Source organism: Tursiops truncatus, chromosome 16 (assembly GCF_011762595.2).
Source record: "Tursiops truncatus isolate mTurTru1 chromosome 16, mTurTru1.mat.Y, whole genome shotgun sequence".
Taxonomy (NCBI): Eukaryota; Metazoa; Chordata; class Mammalia; order Artiodactyla; family Delphinidae; genus Tursiops; species Tursiops truncatus.
In genome coordinates this window covers 75,505,155-75,532,636 of record NC_047049.1, presented here as the reverse complement: position 1 = coordinate 75,532,636, position 27,482 = coordinate 75,505,155, and the positions used below count along the sequence as shown (strand labels likewise).

Below are 27,482 nucleotides of genomic sequence, written 5' to 3'. Positions count from 1 at the left end.
CTCATATCCCTGAGTAGCTGAGATTTTTTTTTTAAATGTAAAGGTTTAAATGAAAGTAAAATTCTTGTCTGAATACCAATGCCTTTTATTCAGACTTTCTGTTAGCACTTCTCTGCTGTTGAACCAAAACATAGGTCAGGAACTGGTTGCTTGTGTGTATCGCTGGGAAGTAAGAGGTAGTGTTGAATTGTGGAAGAGCATGTTCGAATCCTTTGAGAGGTATTTAAGACTAGTGCTAAATTCCCTCGCTCCTGCACCACTTCCTTCCCCCTCATGCTGTGTAGCCACTGTAGTGATGGGAAGTGGTATCTTTCAAGCATATTGGGGCAGATAGAAGGTTAAGAATGATATTCTCAATGCTTATATGTATATGTGAATTTAAAATGGCTTTCGGAAATGAATGCTTAGAGGGATACCAAATGTGCGACCCATATTTATACTGTGCATATAGACACAAACACGTGCACAAAATTCAGTGTATGTAAATATTTACCTAAATGAAAAATAGTGTTACAAATGCAGCTGGATTTTTTCCTGTGAGGATGAACACTGTGATTGTGAAGAAAAAAAATATTTATATACGCTTTTTATGTGTAGCGAGTAAATTCCACAGACCACAAATTTTAAAATGTGCTCATATGTAAGGTTCTTCATTTGCTCTCGTCGGACTTAATTTCATATTTAAACCCAATGGGCCTTGCAGCCAGATACAGCTTGATAGTGGAAACCTAATCCCTGTCTGTTCAGTACAAACTCCATTAAAATCACTGTTTTCTGTGTTTATTCTCACCTTTAAGTTTTGATTCAAAGGGCATCTTCTCCAAGCTGTCTTTCTCTACCTCTTTAAAATTGCACCCTATTTTAAATTGTACTTCCTCTCATGCTTCCTTTTCTACTTAATTTTTCCTCACGACACTTATATCCTCTGACATACTATTATTTTATGTTTATTTTGTTTATTGCCTGATTCCTCATCTAAACGTAATTTCTATAAAGATACAGATTGTTTGTCCATGTTATTCAGTGCTATTAGTTCCTAGAACAGGGCCTGAAATATTCAACTACAGAATGAATATTTGTTAAGTTTGAATTCAAGGTGTACCCCCCCATCTTACTCCCAGGGCTATACGTCTGTTTTGGACACTCGCCTGATGGGGAGGGGACGTTGGATCGTTGGGCATTCTGTTTTGAGTTTGCTGTCAGGGGCTGAATTATATCAAAGAAAACTAGAGCCAGACAGAAGTTAAAGCCATAAACGCAAATTTTATTCCAGAACTGTTGCAATAGTGGAAGAGAGACCTCAGTATTCACATACAGCAAGAACAAGCGGGGATTTGTAGCTCAGGACCAGAGTGGGGGACAGTGGATGGAAAATTACTAAGAGGAAGCATTAAGGAAAAGGGGGATTCTGGTAAAACCAACTTGATAGGGTTCTTGCTGAAGGCAGACCAGAGTGATAGGATATCAAAGGCGGGGGATGAAGAGTGGGGTCAGAGGTCACAGGTGGGGGATTTCCATTAACTTGACCTAGCAGGATTCTTGCTGAAACTGGACGAAGCAGAACAAGGACAGAGCCCAAGGTCAGAGGCCAGAAAGAGGGCTCAGAGGAGCCTGACTCAAGTTTGGCCAAATGAAGTCTTTGTTAGTTGTCTTCATTCGTCTCTGCTGGCATCTTGCGGATCTCGGGTGGCCTCAGCCTGCAGCAGCTCGAAGCAGGATTTCGATTCCTGGCCAGAGACTGAAGTCGGGCTGTGGCAGTGAGCGCTGAATCCTAACCACTAGACCAGCGGTCAGTGACAAGGCCCCTGGCCCATCAGCTTTGTAGAAATGAATTCCCTCAAAGAGATGGAAAGTAGTGAAACAGGTAAAATGTTTATTAGGAGGAAAAAGGGTACGTGTGAATAGACTCCCACGGGCAGACGCAGACAAAGAGTCGTGCCCCCGTGGTAGTTTGAATCACTTATATGGGACATTTCTTCCGGGTTTGCTGTGGCCAATCATCTTGCTTTGCCTGGTTCTGAGTCTGTATTTGGTTCAACTCAGGGTCCTCCCCTGTGTGTGCGCGTGCGTCTCTTAGCCAACATGGATTCTAGCGAAGAGGCCTATGGGTATGTTGACATCACCTACCATGGGGTGGCGCGCCCTCCCTTTTTGATCTCTGAGGAGCCTTGCCGTGCATGTGTAGTTGAGAAGGCCTCCTTGGCTTCGAGAATGAGGAAAATGTGGTCTCTCTACGTTTTTATCTGGGCAGGGCTCAGGTCCCCTGACTATCCTCCTTCTCTTGTCTTCATCTTGGAGTACCTGTCCACAGGGGACAGATTCCAGCTGCTCGGCCTGGGGCCCATCTATCTCCTGCCTCATTATGGGATGCGTGTTTTCCTGCCTGATCTTTGGACCACACGCTGGGACCCTCCGCATCTCTTTTTGAGTCCTCCAGGTCCTTGCTCTGCTTTTAGCTTCACTCATGCCTCTTTAAGAGGAGGCTGGAAACCTGGGAATGCTCTCTCTGGCAACTTGGGGACTGCAGTGTCTTGGTGGAGGGAGGAGGGAAGGTTGCCTGACAGCCTACACTTGGTTTGTTGCCAGATCTGTTTTCCTGAAACTGTGCTGCACAAGGGTTGAGGTGTGGGAGATTTTGGAACTTGGCCATTCTCCTGGGTCCAATCTGGTAAGCAAGACAGAAGTTCCCCTCAGCTCTGGATCTGTCTGGTCTCCATCTGGGCAGGGGGATGGAGAGCCCTGGCTTCCCTCCAGCTCTCCTCTCCTCCAGGCTCTGGAACATTCAGCCTGTCTGGGGCTGGACAGACTGGACTCTTTATCTGGTCTCCTTTTATGTTCCGACACATCAGGGCCTTGCGCTTTTGGTATCCATAAGTAGAGCTTTTAATATCAGAAGGCCTTTCTCTAAAGACTGTTGTCTCTGCAGTGAATTTTCAAAGCCTATTTTAAAAATCCAAAAGCCAAGAATGGCTTTTTTTTTTGTCTCTCTTGAAATGATCCTCTCTTGGTTTTGTTTCAAACAGGCTGTGAGGTACAGGAAGGCCTTGGGTTAAACAAGGAATTAGTGGTGGGGGACACACAGGGCATATCATCATATTACACATTTATTTAAAAACAAAACCAAGAAATGTAGTAGAAGAAATAGATCCCTGCCCTTTTCCCTTCTAATTTCCACACTGAAATTATTCTCCTGTACTTGTTTTCTGGAGAAGGGTTTTTGAATATTCGCTATCTCCTTTCTGTGAGAATGTCAGCGCAGTATTCATTTTTGATAGATGTGCTTCCAGCAGAACTTGTTCTTAATGTCTCTGGTGTGCAGTCATCTGAGATTTTCCCCATTTGTTCCAAGGTACTTGAAGCGCTGATTTGGTTTTGAAATTTACAGCTAACATCCACTGAACTTGGACATAATCTTTTCATGTTTACCGTGCATCTTTCACAACGTAATGACTTCCAAGCTTCATTTAACCTGATTCATACTCAACAAGTAAGCTCGAGAGGTGAGAGAGGCTGGAAAAAAAGAAAAGGCTCGTTCCTTAGTGTTTTGGGTATTCTGCCACATTTTTGTTGCACCACTTAAATTGGCCCTTAAGTGATATTCTACCGAACACCTTTTTCAAAGGCTCATTTAGAATTCCTGCTTAGAAAAAAATGTGGGTCAGGTGGGAATGAAGCACAAAACTGAATTGCTGCTTCACATGGCAGTTCCTCAGTAGGGCCAAGGATTATCAACTTTTTGTTTACAGCTTTGGTAATTGGATGCAAACGAAACTGGCAGTTTGCCAGGAGGGCTTTCTTTTTTTTCAGGCAAAGACGTATTTAAAAAGAAATTTTACTGTAAGAAAACTGACGCCCAGAGAGTTTATGTCATTTGTTAATCTCACTTTTAAAATATTATTGCATTATTGGGCTTCCCTGGTGGCGCAGTGGTTGAGAGTCTGCCTGCCGACGCAGGGGACACGGGTTCGTGCCCCGGTCCGGGAGGATCCCACATGACGCGGAGCGGCTGGGCCCGTGAGCTATGGCCGCTGAGCCTGCACGTCCTGAGCCTGTGCTCCGCAACGGGAGAGGCCACAACAGTGAGAGGCCCGCGTACCGCAAAAAAAAAAAAAAAAAAAAAAAAAAAAAAAAATTATTGCATTATATACCACATCAAAATAAAACTAAGAGCTAATAACTACAAAAGAACGTTGATGTTTTGGAAATGAACGTATTGAATGTGTTTGTTTAATACCATATATATTCCTCATAACCTAAATTTACAAAATGATTGTTAGCACTGCAACTTTGCATATTAAAGTAAGGGAAGTAAAAAACTACACCTACTAGGGAAATAGATGGCAGAAGAAAGAGATCTATTAGCTGATTGTGGCAGAATTTTCCCAGAAAGCTTGAGAAGGTCGACTGTAATACATAGGTGTCTTTAATATGAGCTATACATATTTTGTATTAATGTAATTACTGATGACATACCTTTTCTCTATTATTTGGCCTACAGAATTCTACTTCCCAAGAATTGTTGCAGCAGTCTTTCCTTTATGACTTTTAAATCTCTGGAAATCAATCTGAAGCTTTACTTGGAACCATTTAGCTTCCAAGATTCACATCAGTCACATTTTATTCAAAAGCTTTGTTCTTTGTTCGTTTTCAATCACAAAAAGAAAATAATTTATATTAGTAGTTAGTTGATCTTTATGTACCTAATTAACTTGTATTAATGAGATGAAATGGACATTATTTGCTGAAGTACATTTATGCGCTTTTTAAAAATCTCATTTTGGTATAATGATTTGATACTTTGTCATGTCTCACATAAAGAAAAATGGTCTTGTAAATCCTCATTGATGCCACTGGTTAAAGCATTCATGATGTCATCATTTTTATCAACCTACGGAGGTTGAAGTCTATTAATTTCAAAGATATTTGTGTTTTTACTATAGAATATGAAGTGAAACAGTGTGGAAATAAGGTTCAGGTGAAATGGGAATTAGTAACTTTAATTTGGATGGGACTATTGACCATTTAAAAGAACCACTTTAAATTCTTTCTTGCACAGGACTATGAAGAAAAGCAAGTAAACTGAATCGTAGTCTACATCTGAAAATGAGTGTGAACTAATTATTGTGTTATTTCAAATCAACAGATGCAAATGTGTCTCCGTAGGTTTTCCTTGTGATCACAAATTGAAGCAACATTAGTAGATATTCTGTATAGGAAGAGGAAAATTTAGAAAATAAAGAGAAATGCTTATGCCAATATTATCATATATACATATATATATACTACAGACATATAGTAGAATGTGTAGTTCTACTATAGATTAGTAAAACTTATCTATAATTTTTTATAGAAAATAACCCTCAAAAATTCCTCCCCATGCCATGTAAGACATGGCTGGCAAGTCTACCATTAGAATGGGTTGCAGGGGAAGGATCTTTCCTCTTTTAGAGGGCATATATCCCTCACTGAGGTAGCATAGGCTCTAGTCAACTATTCATAGATTAGCTTCCGAACTTGACCGTATGTGTATCCTCTGCGACAGGTAGGAGGAATTAGGACCACTGGAAAATGAGAGAAAAAAGAGAATTGTGTACTGTTATGCTACCGTGTGCTGGGTTATTGTGGGGAAAGTCAAGAGGAAGGTGAGAAATACAGGTGGGAAGATGGGAGAGTACAAAAGACCAAGTTGTTGGGTTTTTTTCCCCAATTGAAATGTAGTTGATTTATGATGTCCTGCCAATCTCTGCTGTACAGCAAAGTGACTCAGGATATTGCGTGTAGTTCTCTGTGCTATACAGTAGGACCTTGTTTATCTATTCTGTATATAATCGTTTACATCTATTAACCAAAAACTCCCAACCCTCCCTCTCCCTACCCGCCTCCCCCTTGGCAACCACAGTCTGTTCTCTGTGTCCACGATTCTGTTTCTGTTTTCGTAAGTAGGTTCATTTGTGCCATATTTTAGATTCCACATATAAGTGATATCACATGGTATTTGTCTTTCTCTTTCTGACTTACTTCACTTAGTATGATAATCTCTAGTTGCATCCATGTTGCTGCAGATGGCATTATTTCATTTTTTTATGGCTGAGTAGTGTTCCATTGTATATATGTACCACATCTTCTTTATCCATTCATCTGTCGATGGGCACTTAGGTTGTCTCCATGTTTTGGCTATTGTGAACAGTGCTGCTATGAACAAAGGGTTGCATGTATCTTTTTGCATTACAGTTTTGTCCAGGTATATGTCTGGAGTGGGATTGCTGGATCATATGGTAATTCTGTTTTTAGTTTTCTGAGGAACCTCCATACTGTTTTCCATAGTGAGTGTACCAATTTATATTCCCACCAACAATATATAGGAGGGTTCCCTTTTCTCCACATTCTCTCCAACATTGGTTATTTGTAGACTTTTTAATGATGGCCATTCTGACCGGTATGAGGTGTAGTTTTGATTTGCATTTCTCTAATACTTAATGATGTTGAGCATCTTTTCATTTGCTTACTGGCCAGGTGTATGCAAAAGACCAAATTCTTTATCATTACCCCCAACCCTGCTTCTAGCAAATAATGTTAAACTTGGAAATTAGACGATGATGGCTTGATTACCTCTTGGTGCATTTGAAATGCATTGAGAGCTCTTTCTTGAAGAAATTATTTTCTGAGTGAGAACTTGTATATAGGCTGTGCTTACAGTTGACAGATTTGTCCATTTAAACATCAGAATCCTATAAAATACAGTGACTTGTGTGAGTGATTACAGAAATCCCATGTGGCTTCTTTATAGAAAAACAAAGAAAAAATATTGTTAATTACCCAAACACACAGAGTTCTGATTTAAAACAGAACAAAATTTCATGTCAATAAATTTAGCTCGTGGATGTAAATGAAGTGACATAAGGTGGTAATTAGCCAAAATTTTTGCACTTGCCGGGCCAGTCTGATCTATTTAAATCAAACAAAATGTTCTCTAAAACTTTTGCCTGTAGATAAATCATTTATAAAATAGAAGATGCCTTATAATGAAGTAGGAGTATTTAAGGTGAAGGCAACTTTACTCAACCTTAAATTATTTATTGCTGTCATACATGGATTCCTTTAACAAATTTTTATTGAATATCTACCACGTATCAGGCACTATTCTAGGAGCAAAGCAGTTCAGCTCCCTGCTGTTAAGGAGCTTACCTTGTAATCAGGCTAGCCATAGCCCAGAATAATTAGAAGAAGAAAGATTATGTATAGTTTCTTAAAGACCATTTTCTCATGCTCTGATAATTTCTTAAACTTAGCTTATCTGGTGAATTTTCTTTACTTTGTTTGCACCAAAGGAGAATCTTTGAGATGAAGATGGATATCTCTTTATATTCATTCTGTAAATAAAGTTAATTCTTTCAAAAACTGTAGACTGAAAGGCTGCTCTCTGCCAGGTACTCTTTTAAGTATAATGACAATTAGAAAAATGGATCAGAAGCAGATCCTGACCTCAAAGCATAGTTGATTGTAGGGGACACAACAATGACAGAGAATGAAAGAGAAGCAACTGTACAACAGACTTTGTGCCAGTCTCTCTAGTTAAATAGATGAGACAGCTCTGTGTGTGTGTGTGTGTGTGTGTGTGTGTGTGTGTTTGTAGCAGAGCAGTCCTATTGCCCTAATATGTCTGTTGAAAACCTTTTATTTTCAATTTTATATTTCTCCCAAAAGGTTAAAACTTACACTTATTTTAATACTTTTCCTCTCCGGCTCAGAGTGTGGAAATAGTCTCTGGTATGAGTTCCCTAAAATCCAGGCCTTAATCATATTTTAGATGATTATATGCCTGGTATTTCCTAGTGTCTGTCTTATCATGAGGCTTCCTAAATTATGTAACTAGGAATAGCAGTAGGGAAATAATGTATAAATGCATTAAACTTCCCCTGTAGAATAATGAATAGCTAGTATCTGAAAGCATGTGCAGATTGATGAAATAAATATTACTTTAATATGACATGTAAATGTTGAAGAAAAATGAGGACTTAACAGGAAGAGAAATTTATCAGATGTTTTAATTACCGATACTTTGATTTATCCTGTAAAAAAAAGCATCAGCTGTTTGGAACACAAACAAAGATAAGTCCTTCTCAACTTTGAGAGACAGGTGTTGCCTCGTTTCTGTTTTATTGGTGTGAAAATGAAAACATAAAGTTCATGAGGCCTTTGCACCAGATGAGTTTTTAGCTTAAGTGAAAGGGGCTCAGGCTTGCTGGACACATTACCACTGGTCACCACTGTGGTTTATGGAACAATAAGAATTAGGAACAATTGGACTTAACAGGCTGTTATAGGGATTTTTCAACCTTGCCTTTTCTGGACAGGCCCATTATATATTTCTTTGGCTTTGCTTTGTAGTTACCAGCTGACAAGTGGATACAAGCCTGCCCCGATGGACCTGAGCTTTATCAAGCTCACCCCATCTCAGGAAGCGATGGTGGACAAGTTGGCGGAAAATGCTCATAACGTGTGGGCCCGAGATCGAATCCGGCAGGGCTGGACCTATGGCATCCAACAGGTACGTGGGAATTTAGCTCTACAGCACGTACTCTGAGATTGACTCAAGTAGGAATTAGTATAATTTGTAACAGGAGAGATTAAGTAATGACCATTGTAAAACTCACATCATATAGATATCTTTAATGTACATATGTACAGAAACGCCTGATTCAAGAAGTCAGGCCACCCCAAGTCTTGTTGTTATCATGAGGGGCACAGTGAATATTACCAGACCAGTGATTTATAACGTGGTTTTGTGGCGTTTCTCTCTCTGAGATTGTATTTTAGGAGAAGCTTTTGAAATACGAGAAGTTCGAGATAAACTAATAATAGAAGAGGTCCACAGTTCCTTATTTGTTTGTGTATTTATTTATTTATTTTTGGCTGCGTTGGGTCTTCGTTGCTGCGTGCGGGCTTTCTCTAGTTGCAGCGAGCAGGGTCTACTCTTTGTTGCGGTGCACGGGCTTCTCATTGCAGTGGCTTCTCTTGTTGCGGAGCATGGGCTCTAGGCCCATGGGCTTCAGTAGTTGTTACACGCGGGCTCAGTAGTTGTGGCGCGCAGGCTCGGTAGTTGCGGCGCACGGGCTTAGTTGCTCCGCAGCATGTGGGATCTTCCCGGACCAGGGCTCGAACCCGTGTCCCTTGCATTGGCAGGCGGATTCTTAACCACTGCGCCACTAGGGAAGTCCCACAATTCCTTATTTAACACCCTTGGGACCAGGTGAATTTCAGAATCCAGCTATTTCTTGGTTTTCAGAATGGTGATACATTGATCATGTTACACAGTGCCCTCAGCAGGGCAGCAGACTATATATAAATTATTCTTTGTTCAGCAATGTAGGCTGATGATACCAAGAGGGGTAAGTAAAGATTATCCACAGCCTTGCATCAATTCAGATCATTTTTGTCACCAACAGAGTTTTTGTTAAACTTAGTATAAAACCGACTTTTCCGAGTTTTCTGGATTTCAGAATCATGGATTTCTATTAATGGTTGCACTCACAGGAAGAACTAGCAGTCATTGGGTCTGTATTGAGACGGCAAAGCAGGGCAAATCTAACCTTGCCTCTTAGTGACTGTGTGACCTTGGGAAAGCTACTTAAATTAATGTTCTCTGTGCCACTGTTTTCCTCCTCACTGAATTTTTAAACTTCATTATATAACTTACGTATAAGAAAGGCTACAGCAGTGCATTTCACCTAACAAATCGTATAGAATAGTTTGCTGTTATTGTAAGATGCCAGAGTCACTATGCCTCGAGTTTTACATCTATTTTCTTCTTTAACTCTTGCGACGGTTCCATGAAGGATGAACGGTTTTTATTGCCAATTCACATATGATGTACAGGGAGCTTGAGAACAATTTGTCCAGCGCTCCCAGATGGCAGAAACAGGTTGGAATCAAGCCTTTTGACTCCAGAGCCCAAATTCTTCTCTTGCTTATCACAGTGATCCTTGCCAGCTCATGGTGGGCAGTGCCTTTACTTAGACATTTTTAGGAATAAACTGGATTATTACTTATAAGCTTAGGCCATGGTTCAGGATAAAGGCTACCTGTTGGTTTGAAAAGTATGTTTCCAAAATTCTTCTTAACCGGTGACTTTTGTCATTTGCAAGGCTAAAGAAAACTCAGATAGCCTTGATTTACTTCATAAAATAAGCTGTTTTTATATTGAATTAAACTGGTTGTAACTGATGAGATTGTCAGTACTCAGTCCACTTGAGCATAGTGTGTGTGTGTGTGTGTGTATGAACCTGAACCATATACCACAGGGGGATAAGGGGTCACATTTGATCTCTGCCAAAGGAGCGCTTACTTGCTTTGCAGCCCGCACGACTCTGTGGGACAAACCAGAACCCCCGCTGTCTGCCTCTTCCTCGTGCATGAGGGTCCTCCTCATAAAAACGCAGGGTTCTGTCTGGTCTGGCCAAAGCTGTCCTTGGAACCGTTTCTCCGTCCCCTCCCCCACTTCCCACTCCATCCCTCCACCCCATTCCCCACTGACAGAGCACACATTTGCTGGGTTGTCTGAAGGAGCGGTGTCTTTAATTTTTCATCACCCTCTCCTTAACATAGTCTGGTTCACAACTAGGTCGTAAACTCCTTGCGAGCAGGCATTTGCTTGAGGTCCCTCTTCTCTGCCTCTCCGGCACACCTGATTTCAAGCACTTGTGTACGTGGAAACCCCAGGGCAGCTCCTTTTCACAATCACATTCCCAGGACACCGTTTCCAGAGAGTGTGGTTCATCGGAGGCCTCTTAATTTCTCTACACGAAAAGTTGCGGGGCAGCAGCCAGTGTTGAAAGGGAGGGGTGCTGGGTAATGTGTCTTGAAGCTGCACTGGCAGTGCAAGCACTCTGTTTACGCTGCTTGTGTGTTTGGGGGTGGCTTCGGTGTGGGGTTCCCCATCAAGCAACCCAGATGATTTGGACACCAGGTGTCAGTAGATGGTCGTGTAGTCAGGATGAGGTATTTACTACAGATTTGCTAGAGAGGGGGAAGAAGAAATTAGGAAACAGTTTTCTTTGCTCTTCCCCAGCGATAACAAACCCTGTCCACCACACACCATGTTTGTTTTTTTTTTTTTTGGAGAAGGTTTGGGAATATCCACAGCCTCTTAGTTCTTCTTCATGCTAAGGTAAATTGAGAATCGAGTATGCCTCCTAAAATATGGAAAGTTGGAGAAAACCTGCAGCAGTGAGTGAGTGGAAAGAAGTAACTTCTTAAATGTTAGAGCCCTAAAGACTCGCAGCCCATGGGAGGCATCTCCACCTCCCATGAGATTAAGTTTTGTACTTACTCGCAAATTAGGTATCCTTTTCCAAGGTCGTAAGGTAGCCTGTCTTCTTGCTTGGTCAACACCATTTTAATCACGTTTGAAACTTGGGGCCTCTTTTGTAAAATACGAATTGTGAGGTTTGTAGCTATTTCAGTATTCCTGGCATTACCTGGTTTCCCCAGTTGATGGAATCAACTTAATGCATATTTTCCAAGCTATTTGAGGTCATGGGATGGCCGCCCATGCACTGAGTTTTCTCTGAAGAAGGCACAGCAGCCTGGTGTTGTCCTTTGGCTCAAAAATCAGATGTCCGGTAATAATTAGGCTCTTCTTGTAACAAAGACCTGTCAGTCAACTTGGCAAGGAAATGGTAGGTTCTCTTAAGTTAGCCCATTGCCTTGTGACCAGGGCAGATGGAAGATGATTACTGAGATCCTTCAAGTTGGCTTTTGTTACTGCTGTTATTTTTACGTTTTCTTCTCATGGAGAGGGCCTATTTAAATTGATGCAGTTACTCACTTGATTACATCTTTCATACTGATAGTATTTCAGTAACTCCTGCAGCCTGGGAAGACAAAGGGAAGGTAGAAAGCACAGTATCTACCTTCATATGCTTTATATTTTGATGTATTTGGTGGCTGTCTCATTGCCAAATGCTGTTGGTCACTCTTTGATGATCACGCACCTTTTTTGCCTTCCTGTAGGATGTAAAGAACAGAAGAAACCCTCGCCTGGTTCCCTATGCCCTTCTAGATGACCGGACTAAGAAATCCAACAAGGACAGCCTCCGTGAGGCCGTGCGCACGCTGCTGGGGTATGGCTACACCCTGGAGGCGCCCGATCAAGATCATGGTATTTTCATTTCGCTTTCTTCTCCTCTTGTTGCAAAATCACATAGTAAGTTCTTTAAAGCCAAATGCATGAATAAAAAGGGGGAGTGCAAGATAGACTCCTTCAGTCGAAGTATGTAATTTAGGCCAGGAGTTGAGAGCATTTTTTGTCCTGAAGGACACTTGGAGGATTAGCTCCTCTTTCAGCAGAGTGGCTCCGGACCGCACTGATTCCGCAGGGGGAAGAAGTGGGTTTACCTTCCCGAAGAGTCTGAGGGAGCAGTTAGCTCCGTGATTCTGATACTGCCCCTCACTCCCACCTACCCCACCAGCTCTGCTTCAGAAGAGCTAGTTTTAGTTGTTTATGGGAGTAAACCTATAGTGGGAGCTAGTGTTTTCTAAACCTTCATTGTTTAGACTCTTACATATAGGCCATAGTAATTAATTAGTGCAATATTTTGCTTTAAGGAAAACACTCTAGAATAGGCACTCAATAAATATGTGTTGAATAAATGGATTTTTAAAGGGTCTATGAAGAACGTATTTCCTTTGAATAATACCTTTTAAGAATATGGTTTAAGATGGTTAACTCCTTAATCCTTTGCTCCTGTACTTTGAGTTGGTGTTAATATCCATATTTTCAAGTTGCCAAAAATGACATGAGCTCTGTGTGTTTCATTGTAGTGCCTGTATTTTTTGATAGAAAGTTTTAAAAATCTATGTCAGATATTCTCTAATGACTAATATTTTCAGTGTAGTATCTGTGTATAGGAATTCAATCTTAAATAGTAATGATAGGTAATATTTATATAGTGCTTATCATGTGTAACAAGTGTTTAGAAGACCTTTGCAATTATTGTTTAATCCTCACAGTAACTCTATGAGGATGGTCTGTGTACTATGCTCATTTTACAGATAAGGAAACAAATTCAGATACTTCCGTGTCTTCCCATTTACTAAATGGTAGAGGCAGGATCCCAGCCCCAGATGTCAGTCCTTTGAGTTGAGTCAGTATGTAGTTAGCATCTGGACAGTTCACTGTAGTTACTGAATCCTTATATTTGCTACAAATAAAATTAGATACCCATTTAATAACAATAATGTTCATAATCATAATGTAACTTCTTACAATGTAACGTATCTTGAAGTCCGCTTTACAGCAACAAATACTTGGTAGATCTTATTAGGAAGCAGATACTGCTAGATATGCAAGATACAGAAAATATCCCTGCCTTAAAGGGTGTGCAGTCCACATGGCCCCTGGGATGGATAAACAATAAAACCCTGCCAAGTCAAGACACAACAATTGGGAAGAGTTCTACAGCTGTCTGGTACAGAATAAGCCCTCAACGTGAATGGTTCTTTTTAAAATGTTTTTAAAATGAGGTATAATATTTATATAATAGAATGCACAGATCTTCAGTTCAATTTGGTAAATTTTGACAGTTGTATACACGAGAGAAACCACCACCCAAACGAACATTGGGACCATTTTCTTCATCACAGAAAGTTCCCTCTGCCCCCGAAAAGTAACCACTTTCTAAATTCTATCATCACAGATTAATTTTGCCTCTTCTTATACTCTGCATAAATGTAATCACTATACATATATATATATATATATTTTTTTTTTTTTTTTTTTTTTTTTTTTTTTTTTTTCGGTACGTGGGCCTCTCACCGTTGTGGCCTCTCCCGTTGCGGAGCACAGGCTCCGGACGCGCAGACTCAGCGGCCATGGCTCACGGGCCTAGCCGCTCCGTGGCATGCGGGATCTTCCCGGACTGGGGCACGAACCCGTGTCCCCTGCATCGGCAGGCGGACTCTCAACCACTGCGCCACCAGGGAAGCCCTGTATTTTTTATTTTTTTGCGGTACGCGGGCCTCTCACTGCTGTGGCCTCTCCCATTGCGGAGCACAGGCTCCGGACGCGCAGGCTTAGCGGCCATGGCTCACGGGCCCAGACGCTCTGCGGCATGTGGGATTCTCCCGGACCGGGGCACGAACCCGCGTCCCCTGCTTCGGCAGGCGGACTCCCAACCACTGCGCCACCAGGGAAGCCCCACTATATATTTTTAAAAAATCTTTATTGGAGTATAATTGCTTTACAGTGTTGTGTTAGTTTCTCCTGTACAACAAAGTGAATCAGCTATATGTATACATATATCCCCATATCCCCTCCCTCTTGCGTCTCCCTCCCACCCTCCCTACCCCACCCCTCTAGGTGGTCACAAAGCACCAAGCTGATCTCCCTGTGCTATGCAGCTGCTTCCCACTAGCTAGCTATTTTACACTTGGTAGTGTATACATGTCAATGCTACTCTCTCACTTCGTCTCAGCTTCCCCTTCCCCTCCCTCACCCACCGTGTCCACAAGTATGTTCTCTTCGTCTGAGTCTTTATTCCTGCCCTGTCACTTGGTTCATCAGTACCATTTTTCTAGATTCCGTATATATGCATTAATATACGGTATTTGTTTTTCTCTTTCTGACTGACTTCACTCTGTATGACAGACTCTAGGTTCACCCGCATCACTACAAATGACTCAATTTCATTCCTTTTTATAGCTGAGTAATATTCCATTGTATATATATACCACATCTTCTTTAGCCATTCATCTGTCGATGGACATTTAGGTTGCTTCTGTGTCCTGGCTATTGTAAATAGTGCTGCAGTGAACATTGGGGTACATGTATCTTTTTGAATTATGGTTTTCTCAGGCTATATGCCCAGTAGTGGGATTGCTGGGTCATATGGTAGTTCTGTTGTTAGTTTTCTAAGGAACTTCCATACTGTTCTCCATAGTGGCTGTATCAGTTTACATTCCCACCAACAGTAATGACTATATTTTTTATCTAACTTCTTTTGCTCAACATACTGTTTTTGTTTGTTATTTTATTTTATGTATTTATTTATTTATTTTGGCTGTGTCGGGTCTTAGTTGCGGAACGTGTGATCTTTCATTGCAGCATGGGCTCTTCATTGCGGCGTGCAGGCTTCTCCCTGGTCGCGGTGCGCAGGCATCTCTCTCGTTGTGGCATGTGGGTTTTTCTCTCTCTAGTTGTGCTGGGTGGGCTCCAGAGCACATGGGCTCTGTAGTTTGCAGCATGCAGGCTCTCTAGTTGAGGCGCATGGGCTCAGTAGTTGTGGCACGTGGGCTTAGTTGCCCCTAGGCATGTGGGATCTTAGTTCCCCAACCAGGAATCAAACCTGCGTCCCCTGCATTGGAAGGTGGAACACCAGGAAAGTCCCCCAGTGTACTGTTTTTGTGATCACCCGTGTTTTTACAAGTATCACAAAATTAATTGCTGAGTAGCATTCCATTTGAATAATAAACCACAATTTTTTTAATCCATTCTCCTGTTGATATAGATTTGGGTTGTTTCCGGTTTTTGACTGTTATGAATAAGACTGCGATGAACATTTGTAGACAAGTCTTTGTGCAGATTCATACTTTCACTTCTTTTAGGGTAAATAGAAGTGAAATTGCGGGGTCATAGGACAAACGTACATTTCACTTTACAAGAAACTTCCAAGCAGTTCTGCAAATATGCTCCCATGACCAATATGTGAAGGTATAGTTTTGCTCCCACATCGTGGCCAAGAATTGGTAATCTTTACGATTTTAGCCCTTACAGTAGGTGTGAAATGGTATCTTATTGTAGTTTTAATTTGCATTTTCCTTAAGAAGAATAATGTTGGCATCTTTTCTTATAGTCGTTAGCCATCAGTATATCTTTTTTTATGAAGTGTTTGTTCACATCTTTTATCCATTAAAAAACCTGGGTTGTTTTGTCTTCTTTTTATTAAACTGTGAAAATGTATATATTTACATCTATAAACATATATGTATGTTTTTCTGGGTATAAGAACTATGTCAGATATTGGAAATATTTCCTCCCAGTTTGTGGATTGCTTTTTCATTATTTAAATGAGATCTTCCATGGAGTAGACGTTGTTAATTTTGAAGACTTGTAAATCTTTTAAAGAGTTAATTGATCTTTTTCTTTTTTGGTTAAACTTTCAGACATTTGTTTGTCTCCCCACATCATCAATTGTGGATTATTATTAGTAAACTATCATAATTATGAGTGGCTGTGTCTAATATCTCCTTCGTGATTGTGGCATTCTATGGAGAACTTCAGTCATTAGTCATCGTGACTCCTAGTTTCACAAAGCCACAACCTCTTTTTGTAATTACCTATTAAATGTACTCCTTAATGAACAATTGGATATATCAGGCATACAAATGTTTATTAATAATACCTTAGGATAGTGTAGCATTTTCCAGTGTTTTTGCATACTTTTATTTTTTTTAATTATTTTTTAATAATTTATTTATTTGTTTTTATTTTCGGCTGTGTTGGGTCTTCGTTGCTGCGTGAGGGCTTTCTCTGGTTGCGGCGAGTGGGGGCTACTCTTCGTTGTGGTGCATGGGCTTCTCATTGTCGTGGCTTCTCGTTGCGGAGCACAGGCTCTAGGTGTGCAGGCTTCAGTAGTTGCGGCACGTGGGCTCAGTAGTTGTGGCTCACGAGCTCTAGAGTGCAGCCTCAGTAGTTGTGGCACACTGGCTTAGTGGCTCCATGGCATGTGGGATCTTCCCCGGCCAGGGATTGAACCAGTGTCCCCTGCATTGGCAGGCAGATTCTTAACCACTGTGCCACCAGGGAAGCCCTGCATACTTTTAAAATATTTGATTCAACTACTCTATTAGGTATATAGCTAATATAAGTACAATAAATACCTAACAAGGGTACAGTCCTCATAGAAGTTTTTGAGCTTCTTTCTAACTTTGTGTCTCCCTAGAGAGTATTAGATAAGAGAGATGACAGTCTATATCTTTTCTGTTGGAAGATGTTATAATGATAATAATAAAAGGTTTGGGGAAAAATCAACCATGCTTTTAAAGTCTGACATATCAACCATTTGATATCCCCAATTTTATTTTCATTCCTTCCCACATGAATATTTATATTTTGGGTGTCTAGAGTCTTACCTACATTTATAGGTCTTTCTTCCACCATTGCTTTTCTGATACTCATTGAAAATTACATAGAAAGAGTGCTGCCCAAGTCAGGCTGACTCAGTTCTAAAGCTATAGATGACAGCCAGTGAATTAAGGAGAAAACAGGAAAGAAACAAGCCCACTGTATAGCTCAGAGAAATGATTAATCATGGCTCTAACAATAACCTTAAGTCTTCAAGGAAATAGTTAATTGTGGTCAATATTCAAGGAGGAGAATACATTTAGCCCTGTACAAAGAAATAAGCAGTGTATGCCAGAGAAAAATAATGATGATTATATTTAAAAACGTTATCAATTATGGGCATAAACTGTGTCAGATCTGATATATTCACTTTTAGTGAGAACTGCATTTAGGAGGATACTGGATAAGATGTTATTCTGATGACATACAGTGTTTTATATTATGTACAACCATAATAAAATTTCATCTTCTTAACACCTCTGTGAGGCAATGTATTACTACCTTATGGTTACCTACTTTCTTGTGACTTATATGAATTTCAAGAAGGAAGAAAAGGAGCTTATATTTACTAAATCCATCTTTGGGTTTCATTTTACTTCCATATTTCAAATCATTTTCATTTGATTTTAATACATAGTTATTGAACATCTCCCGTGCTTAGTTCTGGGGATTCAACAATGAATAAGACAGTTTTGCCCACAGGTAGCTTTCAGGATAGGCAGGGAAAGTAGACTAAAGTGTCAATGCTTTCATACAGTGTAAACATTAATGCCCAAGTGTCACAGCAGAGAGGATTTAACTGATCTTGGTGGTGTCAGAGAAATCTTCATAAAGGAGGTGTATTAGTTATCTACTGCTGTGTAACAAATACCTCCCTCCCTAAATTTTAATGGCTCAAACCAACAAATGTTTGTTATCTGAAAATTTCTGTGGTTAGGGATTTGAGTGGATTAGTTCTGAATCATGGCCTCTCTTGAGGTTGCTATCAAGTCGGCCAGGGGTCATCTGCAGTCATCTGAAGACTTCAGTGGGGCTGGAGGATTTGCTTCTAAGACAGTTCACTTGCATAGTTGTTGGTTAAAGGGCTCAGTTTGTCTCTGGATATTGGCAAGAGACCTAAGTTCCTTGTCATGTAGACCTCCTCAGAGAGATGCTTCAGTGCCTTCATATGGCAGCTGGCTTCTCCCAGAGTTAGTAATCTAAGGGATAGTGCGAGGAGGAAGCCTCAATGCCTGTTACAATTACTTCTGCCATATTCTGTTTGTTGGAAGTGAGTCACTAAATGCTTTGCACCCTTAAGCCCACACTTTGTGAAGGGAAGTGTGACAAAATATTTGGAGACATGTTTTAAAACCATCAAAGCTAGGGTGAAATTTAGAGGAATGAGTAGGAATCAGTGAGGTGCATGTGTTCCAGACAGAGAGGACAGTTTGTGTCAGGGCTTGGAGTGACAAGGGAGGGTTGCACGTGGGAATCAGATAGCTTTACGTGGCCGAATATGGAGTGAAGTTTGAGAAGCAGGGGAAGATGAAGGAGAGAAGACAGAGACTGAAACGAGGGTTTTCTGTTTAAAAGAATTACTCCAGTGGCTCTTTGGAGAATGGGCTGAAGGTGAACAAAATTAGAGGTGAGGACAGCAGTTTGGTGGTTCTAAAAGAAGTACAGATGAGGAGTGTTGAAGGCCTGATCTTAGCCAATACTGTGAATAGAGAGAATTCACAGAATTCACAGGACAGAATTGTTTGGCATTTAGAAATAGAATCAGTGGAAGGATGAAGGAGTGTCTGGGATGGCTTCTGGGTTAGTAGCTGGTGAGTACCTTCACATTCACTGGGAGCACAGGAATTGGAGCAGATAGAGATGGGAAATGGGAGATTCTGAGTTTGATTTTAAATATGTTGAGTTTGAGATGCATGTGAGACAACTAGACAGAGCCACCAAGGCTCAATACATATGTGTATATGTGTACACACACACACTCACACACACACATATATGAAGCTGAGACTATTGCTAGAGAGAAAAAGAGGGTTAAATTTTTCATTTTTTTAAATAGGAGAATTTTGGACATTTTTAAATGCTAAGGAAAAGAATCAGAGGAAAGGAGAGTTGAAAGGAAAGGAGAGGAACTTGATGAAGTATGATCTGAGGATGGTTGGGGGTGGGGGGATGAAATTCACAACATGGGTAAAGGGTTTGGCCTTGTACAAAAGGGAGAACTAACATTTTTGTCTAATAAGTCCAGTATCTGGGCTTCCTCAGTGACAATTTCTATTGACTTTTTTCCCCTGTATATAAGATGTACTTTCTTGTCTCTTTGCTTGTCTCACTATTTTTGTTGAAAACTGGACATTTTAAGTAGTATAATATGTCAACTCTGGAATCTCCCTTCAGGGTTTGTTATTGTGCTTGTTGTAATTGTCGTTACTTATTTGTTTAATGAATTTTCTTAGCTAGTTCTGTAGGGTATGTTCTGTCTGTCACGTGTGGCTGCTGAAATCTCTATTTCATCAGCTTAGTGGTCAGCTTGTGACTAGACAGAGACTTCCATAAATGGGACCTGTAAATCTCCCAGCTTTTGTCAAGGAAGGGACTCTGTGTGCATGTTGGGAGATGCCTTGGACACACAGCCAGCCAGTCCCCACCTTAGCCTTCACTTACGGCTTTTGCAGAACCTCAGGGTCTTCCAGACGTGAGAACTTAGGGCCTTCTCAGGTCTTTTCCTGAACCCAGAACCCTGGGCGTGAGCATGGCTTACTAGATCACCAGGATTATGTTGAAACTTTTCACAGCCTATTGTAGATATCTCATTCCCCAGCTTTTCTTTTCAAATATTTCGGACAGCTTGTTGTTTGCCTCAGCTGTTATTGCCACCTCAAGCAGCTGCAGTGTTAAACAGTGGCCTCTGGGGGCTTCCCTGGTGGCGCAGTGGTTGAGAGTCCGCCTGCCGATGCAGGGGACACGGGTTCGTGCCCCGGTCCGGGAGGATCCCACATGCCATGGAGAGGCTGGGCCCGTGAGCCATGGCCGCTGAGCCTGCACGTCCAGAGCCTGTGCTCCGCAACGGGAGAGGCCACAGCAGTGAGAGGCCCGCGTACCGCAAAAAAAAAAGGCCTCTGATTTTCAACAAATGACCCTGGGGAAAAGACTGTTTGCATTGAGCAAACTCTAAATCAGGTCAAATAAAGGTAAGTATTGCCAGTGGAACTTTCCAAGGAACTACCAGAAAGGTGAAATAATGACAGTTATCCGTGAATGGGGCTTTGAGGAGCTCCACTCTGCTCTGTCCTCTCCAGAGGCTTCTAGCTTGCTGATTTTCACTTTAATTGAAGGCCTATTGGTTTTCATTGTACTGTGCATCTAGGAAGAAAGGAATAGCCCTAAGTCAAGTTAAAGCACCACTAAACTTGCTGTCCTTACAACTATTGAGCCATTTTTTAATTGAATAAACACTCCCCAGATTGCTGCCAGCCTTTAATTAATTTTTAGAGCTCTGAAACATTTGATTTTGACCATTTTTTCCATTCTCATTGCTTTTACAGAGAAGAGTAGTTTTGGAGGTCCATACTCTGCTATTCCTTCTGATGTCACTCAGCAGTAAAGTTTAGAGAGAGATGTTTGTGGGATGGGACAGAGAGCAGGTTTCAGAGAGATAAAAAGCAGAGAAACATTAATGGTCCAATTGAGGTTAGAGACTTTGAGTTAGTAACAGTGCCAGTCTGTTGTGTGCATGTGTTTCCCAGCAAGCTCTGCAGAGCGAGTATAGATGGTGAGAATGAGACAGTAAAATTAGACAAAGATGGGGGTTAACAGAGCAAGTGAGGAGAAGAGTAATAGGGCAGGAAGGTACTGAAAGCTGTATAGATAAGGAAGGGAAGCCACAGAGGAAATTAATGAGTTTGAAGAGTGAATGTGTTTGAATAAGGAAATGAGAAAACTGGCAGGAAAAATGGTGATCAGAGGATGGCATGCTTTCTGCATTTTAAGAATTTAAAGATAGAACCATTGATAGCTGATTTACAAGGTTCAGTCTTACTGAAGTTATGTGATTAACGAACAGAGAGGCTCATGTAAAATATTCCACAATGGAGGCTGAGATCCTGTATTTTTTCTTTCTTTTTTTGGGCTGTGCTGCGTGGCTTGTGGGACCTTAGTTCCCAGACCAGGGATTGAACCTGGGGCCATGGCAAGGAAAGCACCAAGTGCTAACCACTGGACTGCCAGGGAATTCCCTGAGATCCTGTTTTTCATTCACCAGTGTGTTCTGGAATCCAAGAGCCTGCCTACCTCTTAGTAGGGATTAAATTGATGTATCTGGAAAATACGTAAGAAAGATTCATTTTCCAATTGGAGGGATCAGTAAGGGGAAGAAATGGCATCTGAGTTAGCTGTTGAAGAGATGAAAATAGCAACAAGAAGAGGTTGGTGGGAGAAAGGACATTCCTGACAGAGGGAAAGTATATCTGATGTCATTAAATTTAGAAAGAGTTGAGGGGAAATTGATTGTCTAGTTAGGCTAAATTATAGGGTATAAGTGAGGAAAGAACAGTACTAAATGGAGGTAGAATGATTAGGCTAAGACATGGAATATTTTGAAAACCCAGTTGAGAAATACGGTAAAGTAGTACAAGGAGTTCTAGCGCCAGGAAGTTTTAAAGCAAAAGCTTGATTTGTGATCAGAGTTTAGAACAACAAAATAACTGTGACGACAGTGGGAAGGAACAGATTGGAGGGGAGAGCGCTTGGACAGAGAGACCAGTTGGGAGGCTTTCGGAATATTGTGACCTTCAGGACAAGGATGGTGAAAAATGGAAATTAATAGATAGATGTGAGATTTTATGGAATAAAGCAAAATGGTGATCACTAAGATAAGATTTAAAACATTAATTTGCAATTGACTCTACTGCTTTTGCTGACATTACAAAAGTTAAGGGGGCTTCCCTGGTGGTGCAGTGGTTGAGAGTACGCCTGCCGATGCGGGGGACACGGGTTCGTGCCCTGGTCCAGGAAGATCCCACATGCCGTGGAGCGGCTGGGCCCGTGAGCTATGGCTGCTGAGCCTGCACGTCTGGAGCCTGTGCTCCGCAACGGGAGAGGCCACAACAGTGAGAGGCCCACGTACCGCCAAAAAAAAAAAAAAAAAAAAGTAAAGGACGTAAAATTTTTGATAAAACTGAATCTAACCTTATGTAATTGGTCAGGGCTATCATTTATTTTCTGTTAGTCAGCAGAATGATGATTTGTGTATTCCAGAATGAATATGAACTCAATGTTTGAATTATACTATTTTTGGAGAATTGTTCTAAATAATATTTTAAAACATTTGAAAAAGTCATTTATTTTTATTCGTTACAAAGTTTGAGATTTGAATTGCTTACTTAGAAATTATACCAGGTTAAAAAGATAGCTGGTTAATATCAATGATTTTTTAAGGTTATTATACAGATACACCTAAAGGAATCAAGATACGTATACAATTTTCAAGAGACTAGCCTGCCTTCCTTCATAGCTTATTATAAAAAACTTGTTATTTTAATACATGCTTAGATCTTGACTGCCCTCTAGTGGTAATTGTCTTTTAAATGTATGGTTTGGAATGCAGCGTGTATAGATATTTTACATCCTATTTGAATGGTCATTGGTGTTTGCCCTCTCTGTGCTAGGATCTGTGAGGTACTAGGAACACAGTATATTATCAGATCTTGCCCTTAAAGTGGTTTGTTAAAGGCATAAATCCCGAATTTCTTCTTTGAGTAGCTTTGATAAGCGTGAAAGAAATATATCTGCTAACTGTTCATTTTTTTAAAATGTCAATTAGTGTTATATTCATTATAACAATTTAAAAACCGTTTATGTAACATACTTACATGAGCTAGAATTGTATGAGTGTAGAGTGTTTAAAATCAAGCAAAGGGGGACTTCCCTGGTGGTGCAGTGGTTAAGAATACACCTGCCAATGCAGCGGACACAGGTTTGATCCCTGGTCCGGGAAGATCCCCCATGCCACAGAACAACTAAGCCTGTGAGCCACAACTACTGAGCCCAGGTGCCACAACTACTGAAGCCCATGTGCCTAGAGCCCGTGCTTTGCAACAAGAGAAGCCACTGCAATGTGAAGCCCGCAACGAACAGTAGGCCCCTCTCGATGCAGCTAGAGAAAGCCTGCGCGCAGAGACCCAACACAACCAGAAATAAGTAAATAAATAAAAAATAAAATAAAATTTTTAAAAAAGTCAAGCAAAGGATGAGAATTGCATGTTTGCGGGCGAGAGTTCTGTACCTTTGACGGTGGTACTGCTGATTAGCTATTTACCTGGGCTTCTGTGTCCAGGGATCAGGAGACTCTTTGTTCCTGGACTCAGTCCAGCAGGTGTTTATAGGGCACCTACTTTGTGTTCAACCACTTGATGCTACAGGGTATGCAACAAAAATTTGTTTCAGGTTGCCTGCGTAATCTGTGTTTAAACGTCTGTGGATCCAGATTTCCATTTAGTTATTTGTATTTTATCCAAAAACAGAAATGCTGAACTGTTGCTTCTTTAAACTATGGTTGCAAGCTACCCTAAACTAATGTAAGAAATATCGAATATAAACTATGAGCCACATGGACATTTGGAGGAAGATCCATGGAGCTTACAAGTCCTTGGCATGATGATATCTATGAATAGCATGTTAATTTCAAGTTCAGTTGAATGCCATCAATGAGGGTAAGAATAGTGTAGCAGTTATGACCCAGCACTTCCACCCCTGGGTGTATATCTGAAAGAAACAAAAACACTAATTTGAAAAGATACAAGTACCCCGGTGTTCATAACGGCATTATTTACAATAGCCAAGATATGGAAGCCACCTAAGTGTCCATCAACAAATGAATGGATATAGAAGATGTGTATATATACACAATGGAGAACTACTCAGCCGTAGTAAAGAAGGAAATTTTGTTATTTGCACAAACATGGATGGACTTGGAGGGTATTATGCTAAGTGAAATAAGTCAGACAGAGAAAGACAAATAGTGTATGATATCACTAATATGTGGAATCTGAAAATACAGCAAACTAGTGAATATAACAAATACAAAAGAAACAGACTCATAGATACAGAGGACAAATCAGAGGTTAACAGTGTGGGGAGAGGGAAGGGGGAGAGGTAATATACGGAGAGGGAATTAAGAGGTACAAACGATTATGTGTAAAATAAGCTACAAGGATATATTGTATAACACAAGGAATATAGCCAGTATTCTATAATGACTGAAAACGAAGTATAACCTTTAAAAATTGTGAATCACTATATTGTACACATATAACATATAATATTTTACATCAACTACAGTTCAATTAAAACAATAGAATAGTGCAACAGCTTAAGGTCAGGGAAAAAATGCCAGGACTAAGAAATTCTTCATCATTACCTCTTATTGACCCAAATTTTCTATATACTACCCCTGTTTTTATTACCTCTATTAGCAGAAAAGATTAGTGGTAAATATTAATACCAAGAAAAATTTGTAGTGAGCTTTTTTTTAAACATCTTTATTGGAGTATAATTGCTTTACACTGTTGCATTAGTTGCTGCTGTATAACAAAGTGAATCAGCTATACGTATACATATATCCCCATATCTCCTCCCTCTTGCGTCTCCCTCCCACCCTCCCTACCCCACCCCTCTAGGTGGTCACAAAGCACCGAGCTGATCTCCCTGTGCTATGCGGCTGCTTCCCTTTAGCTATCTGTTTTACATTTGGTGGTGTATATATGTCAGTGCCACTCTCTCACTTTGTCCCAGCTTACCCTTCCCCCTCCCCATGTCCTCACGTCCATTCTCAACATATGTGTCTTTATTCCTGTCCTGCCCCTAGGTTTTCAGAACCATATATATATTTTTAGAGTCCATATATATGTGTTAGCATATGGTATTTATTTTTCTCTTTCTGACTGACTTCACTCTGTATGACAGTCTCTCGGTCCATCCACCTCACTACAAACGACTCAATTTTGTTTCTTTTTATGGATGAGTAATATTCCATTGTATATATGTGCCACATCTTCTATATCGATTCATCTGTTGATGGACACTTAGGTTGCTTTCATGTCCTGGCTATTGTAAATAGTGCTGCAATGAACATTTTGGTACATGACTCTTTTTGAATTATGGTATTCTCAGGATATATGCCCAGTAGTGGGATTGCTGGGTCATATGGTAGTTCTAGTTTCAGTTTTTTAAGGAACCTCCATACTGTTCTCCATAGTGGCTGTATCAATTTACATTCCCACCAACTCTGCAAGGGGGTTCCGTTTTCTCCACACCCTCTCCAGCATTTGTTGTTTCTAGATTTTTTCATGATGGCCATTCTGACTGGTGTGAGATACCTCATTGTAGTTTTGATTTGTATTTCTCTAATGATTAATGATGTTTAGCATTCTTTCATGTGTTTGTTGGCAATCTGTATATCTTCTTTGGAGAAATGTCTATTTAGGTCTTCTGCCCATTTTTGAATAGGGTTGTTTGTTTTCTTGATATTGAGCTGCATGAGCTGCTTGTGTTTTTGGAGATTAATCCTTTGCTGATATGTTTGCAAATATTTTCTCCCATTCTGAGGATTGTCTTTTCATCTTGTTTATGGTTTCCTTTGCTGTGAAAAAGTTTTAAAGTTTCATTAGGTCCCATTTGTTTATTTTTATTTACATTTCTCTAGGAGGTGGGTCAAAAAGGATCTTGCTGTGATTTATGTCATAGCGTTCTGCCTATGTTTTCCTCTAAGAGTTTTCATAGTTTCTGGCCTTACGTTTAGGTCTTTAATCCATTTTGAGTTTGTGTATGGTGTTAGGGAGTGTTCTAATTTCATTCTTTTTTTTTGCCGTACACGGGCCTCTCACTGTTGTGGCCTCTCCCGTTGTGGAGCACAGGCTCCGGACGCGCAGGCTCAGCGGCCATGGCTCACGGGCCCAGCTGCTCTGCAGCATGTGGGATATTCACAGACCAGGGCACGAACCTGTGTCCCCTGCATCGGCAGGCGGACTCTCAACCACTGTGCCACCAGGGAAGCCTTGTATTTAATTTTTGATAGTTTGATTAATTTGTGTCTTGGTGTGGTTCTCCTTGGATTTATCCCACATGGGACTCTCTGTGCTTCCTGGACTTGATTGACTATTTCCTTTCCCATATTAGGGAATTTTTCAGCTATAATCTCTTCAAATATTTTCCCAGTCCCTTTCTTTTTCTCTTCTTCTTCTGGGATCCGTATAATTTGAATGTTGGTGCGTTTAATGTTGTTCCAGAGGTCTCTAGACTGTCCTCAATTCTTTTCATTCTTTGTTCTTTATTGTGCTTTGCAGTAGTTATTTCCAGTATTTTGTCTTCCAGGTCACTTATATGTTCTTCTGGCTCAGTTATTCTGCTATTGATTTCTTCCAGAGAATTTTTTTTAACATCTTTATTGGAGTATAATTGCTTTACAATGGTGTGTTAGTTTCTGCTTTATAACAAAGTGAATCAGCTATACGTATACATATATCCCCATATCCCCTCCCTCTTGCGTCTCCCTCCCACCCTCCCTATCCCACCCCTCTAGGTGGTCACAAAGCACCGAGCTGATCTCCCTGTGCTATGCGGCTGCTTCCCACTAGCTATCTATTTTACGTTTGGTAGTGTATATATGTCCATGCCACTCTCTCGCTTTGTCACAGCTTACCCTTCCCCCTCCCCATATCCTCAAGTCCATTCTCTAGTAGGTCTGTGTCTTTATTCCCGTCTTACCCTGGAGAATTTTTAATTTCATTTTTATGTTGTTCATCATTGTTTTTGTGCTCCTTAGTTCTTCTTGGTCCTTGTTAAATGTTTCTTGTATTTTCTCTATTCTATTTCTAAGATTTTGGGTCATCTTTACTGTCATTACTCTGAATTCTTTTTCAGGTAGACTGCCTATTTCCTCTTCATTTGTTAGGTCTGGTGGCTTTTTACCTTACTCCTTCATCTGCTGTGTGTTTCTCTGCCTTCTCATTTTGCTTAACTTACTGTGTTTGGGGTCTCCTTTTCTCAGGCTGCAGGTTCGTAGTTCCCGTTGTTTTTGGTGTCTGCCCCCAGTGAGTGAAGTTGGTTCAGTGTTTTATGTAGGCTTTCTGGTTGAGGGGACTGGTGCCTGAGTTCTGATGGGTCGGGCTGGATCTTGTCTTTCTATTGGGCAGGGTGGTATCCGGTGGTGTGTTTTGGGGTGTCTCTGAATTTAGTATGATTTTAGGCAGCCTCTCTGCTAATGGATGGGGCTGTGTTCCTGTCTTGCTGTTGTTTGGCATGGGGCGTCCCACAGTGGTGCTTGCTGACCGTTGGGTGGATCTGGATCATCGCGTTGAGACAGAGA

The 27,482-nt window shown here is 40.8% G+C and overlaps 1 protein-coding gene across 1 annotated transcript in view; it reads left to right on the top strand.

Moving 5' to 3' along the window:
- Nucleotides 1-27,482, top strand: part of RYR2 (ryanodine receptor 2) — a 510,050-nt gene that overhangs the window by 219,886 nt on the left and 262,682 nt on the right. Inside the window, exons 26-27 of the mRNA XM_073793696.1 lie at nt 8,389-8,548; nt 12,013-12,160. Coding sequence (XP_073649797.1) covers nt 8,389-8,548; nt 12,013-12,160 — 308 coding nt within the window. The remainder of the gene's footprint in view (nt 1-8,388; nt 8,549-12,012; nt 12,161-27,482) is intronic.